The 13482-nt window shown below is 37.2% G+C and overlaps 2 protein-coding genes across 3 annotated transcripts; one reads left to right on the top strand and one right to left on the bottom strand.

Moving 5' to 3' along the window:
• Positions 1 to 847: 847 nt before the first annotated feature.
• med7 (mediator complex subunit 7) lies at positions 848 to 5031 on the bottom strand. Of its 2 annotated transcripts, none has more exons than XM_067598788.1 (2): positions 4600 to 5031; positions 848 to 1896 (listed from the first exon to the last, which is right to left on the bottom strand). In XM_067598788.1, exons 1-2 carry the CDS (start codon positions 4675 to 4677, stop codon positions 1123 to 1125), a joined length of 852 nt encoding a protein of 283 aa, XP_067454889.1. In that variant the 5' UTR covers positions 4678 to 5031; the 3' UTR covers positions 848 to 1122. The 2 variants fall into 2 exon arrangements, with proteins under 2 accessions (XP_067454889.1, XP_067454890.1); XM_067598789.1 differs by lacking the exon at positions 4600 to 5031 and adding an exon at positions 3527 to 3675.
• Positions 5032 to 5456: 425 nt separating this feature from the next.
• On the top strand, positions 5457 to 12698 carry itk (IL2 inducible T cell kinase). Its single transcript, XM_067598786.1, has 17 exons — positions 5457 to 5739; positions 5903 to 6007; positions 6131 to 6212; positions 6360 to 6485; positions 6748 to 6785; positions 7438 to 7589; positions 7676 to 7741; positions 7837 to 7891; positions 8374 to 8453; positions 8792 to 8934; positions 9119 to 9193; positions 10104 to 10272; positions 10374 to 10590; positions 10693 to 10757; positions 10935 to 11053; positions 12064 to 12221; positions 12319 to 12698. Exons 1-17 carry the CDS (start codon positions 5602 to 5604, stop codon positions 12382 to 12384), a joined length of 1854 nt encoding a protein of 617 aa, XP_067454887.1. The 5' UTR covers positions 5457 to 5601; the 3' UTR covers positions 12385 to 12698.
• Positions 12699 to 13482: the final 784 nt, after the last annotated feature.

The raw sequence follows: 13482 nt of genomic DNA, 5'->3' as shown, positions 1-13482 counted from the left end.
ATATACACTTCTTCTTACAGCTTCTGCGCCTTAGGGTCACACAGGAGCCTCAGTGTGAACACCATGCTTTTTAAAGCATGGACATAAAGTAAAACATTTGATGTAAGAAGTCTTTTGAAATGCCTGTTACTTAACATACATGGAGATACTGGTTTTACTTGAAAACCTTTGTTTACCATCTAAAACCTTACTTCTATTATCATTTCTTATTAAAATTACATAAAAACTCAGCTATAAAAGGACCAGATTTGGCTCTCTCACTGTCTCTTTTCTTTCTGGATTAATGTTCATATACCTAAGTGAAACTGCATAGCTTCACAGAAGGTAATATAGCACATTTCAATATTCAAATGTACCCCCTAAGAATGTGTCTGAGTTGCAATAACAAAATTAGGATCCTTCTGAGGGGAAGTACCTTAAGTGTGGTGAGTTTACATCATTAAAAATGTGAACTTGCAAAAGCCAATCAAGTAGTCTGGTATAGGGTTGCATTTTTTTCCCCAACAATCCAACATGCTTGAACAACCTGCAGTAAGACACTGTTACATGGTCAAGGCAACAAAACACTGATTGTATTGTTAAGTGCCTCTACAAAAACCTGAGTGGTGGGCTTGGGGGAGGGAGGAATGTAACCACAGTATATTCATACTGAGCTTTCTACGACCACTTTGGATGGATTAGAAGGTGTACAAGTCACGGTGACAGGACTTTGCAAACATAGTGGAATTTTAATACATATGATAGATTAGAAAAACATGAAATTATGATCTGATGCCGTTTCCCTACAAACATTGATAGAGCTAAGGAACATTACTGTAAAAAGTATTACTCCAACTGCAACTTGATTTTTTAAAAAATTTTTTATTGGATTTATTACAAAAGGTGAAAGTTGGCAACCCAATTGATGTGTAATATTTAAATTCTTCAAATGTCTTCCCTGAAGCTATTAGACAATATCTACATGATAGCTTTTTTAATTAACACATTTCAGCACAAGATAGGATTTCAGGCCAAGTGAAAAGACAGCTGACTTGTTCATACTTACACCAAGTGTGGCATACATTTAAAAACACTTACAGTTTAGGGTGTACAAAAAATTAACACATCCACTTAACACAAAACCTAAGCAATTTCATCAATAATACTGCACATGGCAGCATCTTTGTCCCACATTTTGTCCCTCTTTGTAGCAGCAACACTCTTGTCCTGGTGAGCTACTGCCATACAGCTGGCCCCTGCTTCCTCTACATCCATAGGTTCAGTTTTCAGCCTGGGGGCCTGCCCAGAGGAGCAACTAACACTGGTTGCTGCGGACACAGTCCTTGTCCCGTCACTAGCACTGTCTGCGCCCTCCATCTGTGGTAAGTCATCAGGTAGGGAGGCAAGGCACCCCTGGATCATCTCCACCACCCTCTCCAGATGTTTTTGGAACCTCTCTGCTGTCTCTAGCCTCTGTCTTTTCTGCACCTCCATCATCACCCTCAGCGTCTCCCTAGCTTGATGTGGCCTGTACTCATTTATCAGGTGGTGCATGTGAACAAACAGTAGCTTCAAGTCCTCCAGCTTCTCCTCTCGTTTTATACTGCCAGGGCTCTTGATGAGGATGTCCAGCAGGTCCAGGAAGTTCACGAGGATGGACATGTTGAGCTTCTTGAGCTCCCGTTTGTGGTCAAACTGCACAGGATGGAGCCTCTCGATGCCTTGGCTCTCCAGAGGCCGGATGATGAGGTCATCACACTGGAACTGGTTGCCAAACATCATGTAGCTATCTCTGATGGGTGGAGGGGGCTTTGGAGCCAGACCCTTGCGGATGTTTTCATCTGTGTACTCTTTGATGTACTGCATAGGTGGAGGGGGCAGGGCACTCACCTGCTGTGGTTCACCCATGATGCTGACCTGAAACGATAACATAAAAGATGAATCTGTCTGTTTTTTCACCATCTAAACACATAATGGGAGGTGGCAGCAAGCAGTTGCAAAACAGGTTTAAAAAGGGTAACACGTGTTTTTGTTTTTTTCTTATAAGACATATGGTAAGTTACACTTTATATATCACTGATTAATTTAATATTGAGATAAAACCATTAGATGATTATTCAATTAGTTGATGAATACAATCTTTTAAAAGTTTTTGGGGTGATTTCAAGCCTATATTATAAACCAGAAATGAGGGAGAAAGATTCTCTACATTCTCTAGTTCCAGATTCTCAATTATAAGGATTTGCTGCTTCATTTCAACTGAATATCGTTGGGTTTTGGACTGTTGGACGATAAAAACATGTGATGAAGATGTCACATGGGCTTTACCATGTTGTAATTCTGGTAAATTGTGATTTATTTCAATCTTGTGACATTTTTATAGATCAAACAATTAACCCATTGATCAATTAAATATTATGCAGATTAATCAATAATGAAAGCAATTGTGTGTTGCAGCCCTAGCTTAATATGCCTCACAAACTTAAATCAGTGACTGAATTTAAAACAACAGTAAATAAGTGTCCAAATCACATCTTGTAAGTAAAAGTAGTAATACTGCAGTGTAAAAATACTCATTTAGAAGTATTTCAAAAAGTTACTTAACTAGTGACTAAGCACACTAGTGTTACACAAGTCCACACAAGTTGTGCAACACGTGAATGTCTTTAGTTAGCTAAGTACTGCAAAATGTATTTGCATATCAATTACAAAAGAAAAAAACTTTGCGTACTGCATTGATGCATTCATGTATAAGTGACATTAGTATTTAATGATGCAGCCTGATCGATTGTTGCTTAGTTTAACTACTTTATATCCTACTGGGTATTGAAATGTATAGTATTTACATTAGCCCATATTAGCATACGTTTTGTATGTAAAAGTCTATATCTGCAAAGTAACCAATAACACCTACAGTCAGATAAACGCAGTGGAATAAGGAAAACATTATTTCCTAATTTGAATGTTTTGGAGTAAAATTATAAAGTTGTATGGTTGAAATACTCAAGTAAAGCACACTCAGTTACTTCAAAACTTCTTAAGTAACGTATAGTAATGACGTTAATACTTCGTTACTTTCCACCTCGTGGAATAACAATACAAATAACAAATAATATGAATTTTGTCCACGACAACAGCAACATTTACACGCCTACAATTCCCACTAGTGTTACACAAGTTATTCACCAGCAACGTTATATATCTGGGTCAACTGTTTGTCTATACGAGTGAGACAAGCGAGCAGTGCTAGTTCCGTTAGCTGTCTGCCTAGATAATTGGTACGCAGATGTTATAGTCTCGATCTCCAAGAACATTTGTCGTCGTTGTTCATTCTGTTTTCTATTCCCAGTCGACAGACGTAACTAGATGTTACAGGATCATGACGCTAGAAACAAATGCAGCTAACTAACTAGCTAACGTTATGTGTTGTGGGGTTAGCAGTACTGCGGCTAAACCGCTGCTACCTAGCAACACGGGAACCTAAAACTTTAAAGCTAACTCACAAGACAGGCTGAATGAAAAAGGCGGCGGTTATATTTCTACACACCTCTTAAATGGCCCGTCAGTCGCAGCTGAATGTAGACTTTAAATGAGAAATGTAAAAGAGATATGTAGTCGGACAATTAGCTCTTGGCTAGCCACTTCATACATGGGCGATCGTTTATGCTCTGATCCCATTGGCTGAACTGTGAGCGTCATATTTTTATTTCGTCGTGCGGATTGGACCGTACTGGAAGAACAAACTAAACGCTGATTGGTCGTAACCTAACACAACGTTATTGTTGTACTTGGTAAAAGCTTAATACCTAAACATAATGAGGTGGGAGAGATAGGCTATTATAACAATAAACAAAGCTAATAACTACTAAGTTAACTTGTATTCCTGTCATAACGTAAGGCTGTTTTAGTGTAATTTATATTGTAATTTATATTTTATACCAACACACCAAAGATTACAAACAAAAACTTACAAAAACTACCATGTACAAACATCTATTACCTTGGCTAATAATAACAATCGTTCATGTATTATAGAGCACTTCAAACAAGAAGCACAATGACTATCAATGGCAGGACAAAAACATTAAAACAGCTGCCTGAGATTAAAAAAACAAACAAACAAAAAAAGAACTAACTAATAAAAGAAACAGGAACAACTTATACAATATAGTAGAAGTTTAAAACGATTATGTAAGAGGGCATCTTACAATCACAAACAGATAAATCTATTGTTGTTAATTCTGTGTGAAAATGGCAACTGAAAGACAAAAACAAAACTTGTATATAACATAACAGTCCTGTTCCCAAACATTGTAAAGGTATTTTAAATTAAGGGCATTCTTAATTTACCTTAAGATTATTATTATTTCACAACACAGGCTCCCTTAAAATGGTCTGGAGGTTTATCTGGAAATTTTTGCACTTTTACAAAATGTTAAACTTGTTCTAAATTCATAATAGACCTAATGTCAAAACTAATAATAGAGAGATAAATATTGAACAGAAAATGTCAACATTTTCTTAAACCCTGATTTTGTGACAGATTACAATTTTCTATTCAATTTTATGTTTTTGTCTTCATTTTGTTCAATGTATTTGTTCTGACAAAAATGGCCTTACCTTTAGTGAAAATCCTGGAGCAGATGGCAGTCCTGTCTCATCCAAAATTTTAATGCAGACCAAAGGAACAGGAATCATTTCCCAGATGGTGGTGCTGTAGCATTCCTCTCAGTCTTTCATGTTTAGAAAAACCGTTATTGTGAGTTTGACTTGTTTTATGTTTTGAACTCTGTTCTCTACGTTTATTTAACTCCAACCGTTATTTCTTCATCTTTTTAATCACCTTTATTTTCCCTTCATGACTAAATTTCAATGGCACAAATCTTACTGCTTGCAACTATAATTGACATGATTTTTTCTTTTAGATTTCCAGCACACATCTGTCTTTATTTATCTGTAGTTCTGTGTCTGTCGACCGTTAAGGGAGAGAGAGAGATAAGAAATACAAGAAACCACGTGAGAGAAAGTGAGAAATAATCAAAGAAAAAGCAAAGCAAATGATGAGGATATACCAACAAAATATAATTATATAACACAAAAAAAACCATCCAGAAACTAAGGAAAAAAAGTGTTGCTGCAAAAATGTGTGTAAAATGATCTTCTAATACACATACCCAACATTTTCTGGTGGCCTAAAGAAGCCCCTGTCCATAGCTTACGTCATCACCAGCTCACAGTCATTACCATCAAAGTTCGTATATTGGTGGAAAATGTTCCAAAGGGCAGAGATTAAAGAATCACCCTCCTACTACTGCATTGCTGACTTATTGCAACACAGTCAGTGAAAGTATGTGCATAGAAAGAGTGCATGTACAGTATGTGTGTGTGTGTGTGCGCGTGTGTTTGTGTGTGTGTGTGTGTGTGTGTGTGCTTGTTTGCTAGCACAACCCATTTCTTGCCGTAAGGATGTGGTTTATGAAGTGCAACAACTTCATGCCGGAAACGCTACGGCTACGCTTTATCAAGTGATCATCCACTCTTTTTTTTTCTGACAGTGAAGTGCTCTCTCCATCAGCCAAAGTCTGTCAGTGTTTCTGACTGTTTATTTGAATAGCAGTTGCCATGTTTCCCAGGGTGATTTTGAGAGGAACAATGATCAAAAAATCTCAGCAAAAGAAAAGAACATCGCCATGCAACTACAAGGAGAGATATTTTGTACTGGATACCCAAGAGTTGAAGTATTCAGAACGCCGTCGGGGAGTAAGTATGCACATATTTCATTAATACGCTGGCTATTAATTTGAAATTATACAGATGATCAGAAGTTTTGGTCAGAAAATTTGACCTCCAGGGAACCTACTATGATTTGAATCATATCCGCAATGTGTATAGCATACAGAAAGTAAAGATCATGTTGTTTCAGAAAAAGCCCATGCTGAAAGGCTGCATCGAGTTGTCCAGAATTAAGTGTGTGGAGCTTGTTTATAGTGATGTCCCCATACCATGCAACTATAAGTACCCTTTTCAGGTGAGGCTCGCAATTTCTCAAATAATAACTCCTACAAAAACAGAATAATTACAGTAAACTTGCTGTACATAGTGTAGTGTGTATGATTTAACACAATTTTCTCAAATCCAAATATCTCTACAGGTTTTTCATGACAGCCATTACCTCTACATTTTTGCCCCAGACAATGATTGCCGTCAAAGATGGGTCAGAGCCATCAAAGAGGGTAAACAGCTTCAGAACAATATGGTTCAGGCAATGATAGTAGTACAACAAATAACTGTGAACTCTTGGTTGTACATCACACAAATGTATAACTTTATACATTATAAACTTTATACATTATAAGTTATTTCTTTTGTTACTGATATAGAGACAAAGTGTAACAATTTGGTTACAAAATACCACCCAAACTTCTGGATGGATGGAAAATGGAGATGTTGCCAACAAACAGAGAAACTGGCAGCGGGCTGTCATGTATATGACCCAGTTGGTTATGGTATGTATTATCTCTTCTTTTCTTTCTCTTTTTGAAATATTTCATCAAGGGCCTAACACTAATTTGTGTATTTGGTTTCACCTCATTCAAATGTACATGAACAGATTAAAAAGATCATGTGGTTTTCGGAAAACTGAGCTTTATCTTAATTGAGTAGTGTTACGTAACTTAGCATTCTACAACATCCAATGTAGAATTGTTACTTTGTAAATTTAAATGTGCCTATAACATGTCCAATTTCAAAATTCTCGTTTCTCCACAGCTTCTAAAAAGCCACTCCCTCAAATCCCGGATCCAGAGGTATCACTTTTTAAAGCATAGATAACAAGTGCTGTTCAAATTATAGAAATAACATCTTTTTGGATATTTTGTGTGTGTGTGTGTTTCTTGTTTGGCTTTAAGTTATAATTGTTTTATTTTCAAGGCTGCGCCCCTTGACATCTTAAATAATTATGCTTTTTTTTTTTTTTAAACAAATGCACCTGCAGTTTGGGCACAAATGATTTTACATCTTTGCAGCTTGGTTAGTTATCTTGTATTGGTAATATCATGTGATAGCTGAGCCTCTTCTATAGCTGACAACCACTGCTTGACGTAAAACATAATATTCTTATTGTTCAAACTGTTATAACCCACCGAAGCGGCATTGTGATGATTTTGTTAAGGTACTTACACACTGTGTTTATACTATTTTGTCTACTATGTGTGTTTTTTGAAGAAAATGTAAAGTAAAAAAGGTCACTGCTCACCGTTTTGAAGCTACTTCAAAATAGAGTTTATGTTTTTATGAAGACACACTGCTAATGCATTTTCTTTTTTTCACAGTATCACACAATTGTTGGTCTTTTCATCAGAACAGTTTTTTTCTTTGATAATGATATAGCTCAATAATATCTCTGATCACATTTCATAGATTAAGGTTTTTTGTTTTTTTTTAAAAAATATCTATCAGGTGGGACTGAATGATTCAGGACAGAGGGTGGTCATCGCTCTGCAAGACTACACACCATACGGAGACGAGGACTTGCCGCTTCGGAAAGACCAGGAGTATATACTGATTAGCAGTTCCCACCCTGACTGGTGGGCCGTACAGGATGACAAGGGGTAAAGCACATATAAATTCCCATCTCATTCTTAGTTACGGACCATAAGTCTACAACTAATGTTCATTTTTTCCTACCTCTCATCAGGAACACAGGCTTTGTGCCCAATACTTACGTAGCTGAAAAATTTGGCAACAATTTTGAGAGATTTGAGTGAGTTTAATTTCATTTCTCTTTTCTAATGGTTAACGTGTCAGTTCTGTTCTCTAAAGAATGAATTAATTTGTGGTTATTATGTCCTCTCACAGATGGTACAACAGAAACATAACCAGAGGGGAAGCAGAAGAGTTGTTAATGAGAGAGGTAAAAACAATGTCAGCATTTAAGGATCCTGTAATAATCCAATTTTCATTAGTTTATTCTTCCAATCTTGGTTTGACAAAAAAAACAAAAAAACAAAACGCCATTAATAATTCTGATAATAATATTTAATTATCAGGCTGTTGCTGCTGTGTGATGCAGTGCACTTTTCCTGTGACTGTACCAACAGCAACTATCTGCAGCATTTGCAAAATTAATGCACCTGCACAACAGGAGACTGACATCATATAGGACATGAAAATTGCCTCACAACCACAATGTTGAATTTCCTGCTGTGAACTGCTTTTGCTAAGTTTTGCAAGAGGGAGGAAAAACAACTATCCATTTTCATCTATTACTTGCACATTGCTGGTTTAAAATGACTACTGGGCCAATGCTGGTGTTAGTTGCAGAACCTAGAAACAATCAATAAACATGTGTTTTAGTTTTGATGATTCTGTGTGGTTTCAACGCTTGATTTTTAGGGAAAAGAAGGTGCGTTCATGGTGCGTGACTCAAGACAAGCAGGAGTCTACACAGTGTCGGTGTTCACCAAAGCACCGGGGTAATTCTACATCCCTCTTGTGTGTTATTCTGTTCTTATCTATCATATAGTTAAACATAATGATGCAATATACATTTGAACTATTTTGATGATTTTCTCAAGTCTCAATTTATATTGTTATGCTGGCAGGATAACTAGTAATAGCTTTTACATACACACCTGGTGTCTGATCACATTGCATGATTTGAAAGTAATAGCTTCTATATTGTTTATTGTAATGCACTCTGAACATTTCACAATAGTTTCTCTCAGCTAAACCTTTACTTATAATGCTTGCTTTGGTAACTTATGTGATATGATGCATAAAAGCATCTCTTTTCTCATCATATCACCTTTAGGTCTAATGGGGAGAAGAATCCAAGAGTGAAACATTACCAAATCCGACAGACAGAAACAGGAGAGTCCGCATTTTACTTGGCAGAGAAGTACCTGTTCAGCACCATTCCTGAGCTCATCCATTACCACCAACACAATGCTGCCGGTAATCGCCCTGGATTTCCTCATGCACCAGAATCAACATGAAGGATCAAAAGCTAAGAGGAAGTTCAGCTGATAAAGCAGCTGATGTTTCTCAAACATTGTGATATAAGGCGCCATAAAGATGCTTTATGAGTGTGTCTATATCTGGGGCTGAATCTATATGTGTGTATCTGTTTACTTGGCAGGCCTGATAACACGTTTGAGGCACCCGGTCTCTCAAGGCGGAGGCTGCTCCCAGGACACCGCTGATCCCTCCAAAGGTTAGAGAATGTACTGTTGGATTTAGAAAGCTCGGCTGGAGCTTGCTGACCTCTAGTGGTTGTCATCTTGCTCCAGCAAATGTACTCAGAGTGTGTTCAGTACATCCTGATAGTCACCCTACTGCAGAAATAGAAAGTAACTAAGCACATTTTCTCAAGTACTTTATTTAAGTACAATTTTGAGGTACTTGTACTTTACTTGAGTATTTCTATTTTATTTAACTTCATACTTTTACTTTTACTTTTTACATTTCAGATGGAAATACTGTACTTTTTATTCAATTATACATATCTGACAGCTATAATTACTACTTACTTTTTATTTAAGATTTTACGCACAAAATAATGAAAAAACAAATCATCAGTACATAAGATATGATGTATTGTTACAGATTAAACTACTCAACATGTACTGTAAGAAGCAGTGAAAATTAACTCCACATCCACCAACTACAACATTTAAGTACAGTTTACATATTAAAACATAAATAATCATGATCCAATAATAGCACGCTGACAAAGGCCATTCTGCATAATGAATATTTTTACTTTGAATACTTTAAGTGTGTTTTGTTGCTAATACTTCTGTACTTTTACATAAGTACATTTTTAAATGCAAGACTTGTATTGGAGTATTTCTATAGTGTTTTATTGCTAAATAAATTATTTGAATATTTTTCCTGACTATGGTGTTATGCAACAAACTATAAACTTTCATCACTCTTTGACTATAATTAATAAAACCAATTTTGTGATGTCATTGCTGAAGCCCTCTTCATTAGAAATTAAAGTTATAATCTATATCTGCGCATGTGCTGTTATTACTGATATGACCCACTATTGTGGTTATTTCACTTTAACTGAACATATAATAGGTCTTTTTGTTCACCACCTGCTTGCTGCTCAACAGATCAGTGGGAGGTGCACCTTGAGGAGCTGACCTTGGGTGAGGAGCTAGGCAGCGGCCAGTTCGGGCTGGTGCTGGAGGGGAGGTGGAGGGAGAGGAGGGTGGCGGTGAAGATGGTGAGAGAAGAGTGCATGTCAGATGAGGAATTTAAAGAAGAGGCAAGAGTCATGATGTAAGTGCAACTCGTGATGATTCATTCATGTTGTTCAGGGTAAAATCAACTCAGCTAATGTGTGGTTGTGTGTGTGTGTGTGTGTGTGTGTGTTTTAACAGGAGATTGTCCCACTCTAAGCTGGTTCAGCTCTATGGTGTGTGCACCCAGCGTTCTCCCATGTGTCTGGTGTTTGAGTTCATGGAGAATGGCTGTCTGTCAGACTTCCTGCGAGCCAGGAAAGGGCAGTTGTCTCAGGACGTGATGTTAGGGATGTGTCTGGATGTCAGTGAGGGGATGGCTTACTTGGAGAGCTCTAACTTCATCCACAGAGACCTGGTAAACCAATAGATAACTTCTTTTTTTTTTTTTAAATAATACACTTTTATATATCTGCTGTTAGACTAGATTTTCTCTTCTCTGCTCCTCTTTCTACCGCAGGCTGCAAGGAACTGTCTTGTTTCAAAGAACAATGAGGTGAAGGTGTCTGATTTTGGTATGACCAGGTATGCTTTCACCAACAAGTTTGAATATTCTTTGCCAAATCTTTGTGTGTGTTCACCATATTGTTTGGAACTTTTATCCAACATTTTAATCACAATGTTTGTTATGTTTTTACTATAGTTAGCGTACAGGTACATTGTATGATGGTGTGTGGTTTGGGTCCTCTGTCTGTACTGTAGATTTGTTCTTGATGATCAGTACACAAGCTCCCAGTGCTCCAAGTTTCCTGTCAAGTGGTCAGCACCAGAGGTCATCAAATTCTGCAAGTTCAGCAGCAAGTCTGACGTCTGGTCATTCGGTGCGTTTATCTCTCTATTTCTGTGACTTCCTGTCTTGTTTTAGTCAGTCAGTCAGTCTTCCTCTGTCTTTAAACCATCCAAACAATTTTAATTTATAGATCTCACAGATGAACAGCAGCTTGACCAGCTCATTTACTCTGCTGGTCTATGCTATATATAGACAACCAACACAGAAAGCTAAACTATTTCATTCAAAATCATCCCATGGAACCCAAAGCTACATAAGCAATTTCAAGACATACTGTACACATTTTTGTAACTTTCCTTTGAATGCTTGCTGTAACATCCGGATATGGCCTGTATTCAACACTTTCAGGAATGTAAAAAGCGTTGGCCCTTGACTATATTTATTTATTCATTCATGGAGAGTATATATTAACCAAAGACCATACATAGTGGTGGCTATTTTTATGGCTTCTTAACTTGTCATGGAAAGTTCCATGAGACGGGCCACTTCATTCAGAACCTTCCAAACTAGGAAATTGTGACTCGTTTGTGTCCAACAGATACATAGCACTGTTGTAGACATAGATATATAACAGTATATAATATAAAAATGTAATCACAACCACAGTTAACTAGCAGAGCAGATATTAGTTTGAACAGTAACGTATTTGGGTTGGTTTGGATTAAGTAGCAATGCATTGAAAAACTGGAGATCAGGTTAACTTTAGCTGCTTTTGTAGCATATCTGATGTTGAATTAAAACAAGACACTAGTATGGATCACCTGGAATATAACTATTTCAATTTCATATTTTTCTGTTAGAAATTCTGAAAAGCACTTTAGTACAAAAACATTGTCAGTCCTCTTTGGATGATGCATGTGGTATTCATCAAAAATAATGAATGCTGAAGAGCTAGCATTGCACAACCTCAGGGGACACAAGAGTTGATTTCTGTATGTCCTTACATGAGTTAAAAGGTTATCCAATCAACAGGGTGATCTTTCTATAGATTTTTATGTCATGATAACATAATTGGAGTCTCCCTGTTCACCCCCTGCTCAGGTGTGCTCATGTGGGAGGTGTACAACGAGGGCCGTCTGCCCTATGAGAACCGCTCTAATGCTGAGGTGGTGGAGTCCCTGAATGCAGGATTGAGGCTCCTGAAGCCACGTTTGGCACCAGAGCCTGTCTACCTGCTCATGGAGTGGTCCTGGAAGGAGGTGGGAACAGGAAGTTAACATATTTCCTGAAGAAAAACAAAATATGTAGACAACAAAGAGCTCTGTATTCAAGCCTTTTTTTCCTTTTCATTCTCAGAGACCAGACGATCGTCCATCCTTTGCTCTGCTGCTGCATGAGCTGGCCTCCCTCTCAGACCTGTGAACCGAAACAAGAGTCATGTTTGATAACTATATAAGTAGATATATTTATTTTATTTATTGAGTGATTTCCTATTTCTTGTCAAATGTTGTTTAGATGTGTCTGAAGGTGTTCCAAACCCCTAGATTTTGCACTTTATCTGTTTCATAGCTCATACTGTCTTACAAGGTTCATACAGTCCATTTACACAGCAACTGCTGCATACTGCGGGTTTTTAACATAAAACTAAAGCTTTTAAACATTCCATAGGATCTTTGTACATTAAACAGGTGTGATGATTGCTTTGTTTGATTTGTTGTTAATAAAATGAATATTTTGACTAATATTAAATGTTCCATATTTTTTCCTTATAGGTTTGCTTCATACTTTCAGCACTACATTAATATCAGCTTGTTAGACATTAGTAAAAGCAGGTGATATGCTTTTCAGAAATAAAAAAAAAAATCTAAAACTCAAAATCTATCTTTAAACATTCACCTCCTACGCTTTGCAGGTGGCTGTAAAAGGCTTATTGTTCGCTTTTCTTTATGGAGAGCAGCAGCTGTGGCCAGTAGGTATAAACCAGGACAATGGATTCCAATGGTGAAACGTTTTCACAACAGAGAAAATGATCAAATCGTCCACAGAAATGGTCAAACCACTGCTGCAGCATAATCAACTCACTGTTCATTTGTGTCCTCATTATGTATGCTCTTAAAGGTGATAGCTTTGCCAAAATATGGCTAAATACAGTGGAGTTTTCTTCAAAGTTGATATGGTTAAACAAAACTAGCAATGTAAAGTATGATAACAACAAACTTCCACTGATATACTGGATTTAATGTGTTGAGGATGTGGGATCACCATTTAGCTGGTGAATAATCACCTATTGGTAAGAGTAATCATTCCCTGCCATCAGACAGTCATGCTGGGAACTCTGCTCTGCAAGTTTAGAGGCCAAAGTTGGAACTGCATGTCAGGCAATGCAAGCAAGCCCAGAAAAACGTGTTGCCTTATATACAGTCAAAAAATATATAAAGGTATCAAAAGTAAAGCCACAGAAAAAGACTTATGCACATGATGGGCACAGGTAGAGAGAAGACAATCTTATGCATTGGATGA

Source organism: Thunnus thynnus, chromosome 9, assembly GCF_963924715.1.
Source record: "Thunnus thynnus chromosome 9, fThuThy2.1, whole genome shotgun sequence".
NCBI classification, from domain to species: domain Eukaryota; kingdom Metazoa; phylum Chordata; class Actinopteri; order Scombriformes; family Scombridae; genus Thunnus; species Thunnus thynnus.
The sequence above is the reverse complement of the archived record's forward strand: the minus strand, read 5'-3'. Positions and strand labels throughout refer to the sequence as shown.

Bases quoted from the DNA above. Each gene is read 5' to 3' on its own strand.
- med7 (XM_067598788.1), bottom strand. From the start codon at position 4,677: ATGATTCCTGTTCCTTTGGTCTGCATTAAAATTTTGGATGAGACAGGA. The intron at 1,897-4,599 runs GTAAGGCCATTT...TTATCGTTTCAG, and splicing joins CTCCAGGATTTTCACTAAAG to GTCAGCATCATGGGTGAACC.
- itk (XM_067598786.1), top strand. From the start codon at position 5,602: ATGTTTCCCAGGGTGATTTTGAGAGGAACAATGATCAAAAAATCTCAG. The intron at 5,740-5,902 runs GTAAGTATGCAC...ATGTTGTTTCAG, and splicing joins ATTCAGAACGCCGTCGGGGA to AAAAAGCCCATGCTGAAAGG. The intron at 10,758-10,934 runs GTATGCTTTCAC...TCTGTACTGTAG, and splicing joins TCTGATTTTGGTATGACCAG to ATTTGTTCTTGATGATCAGT.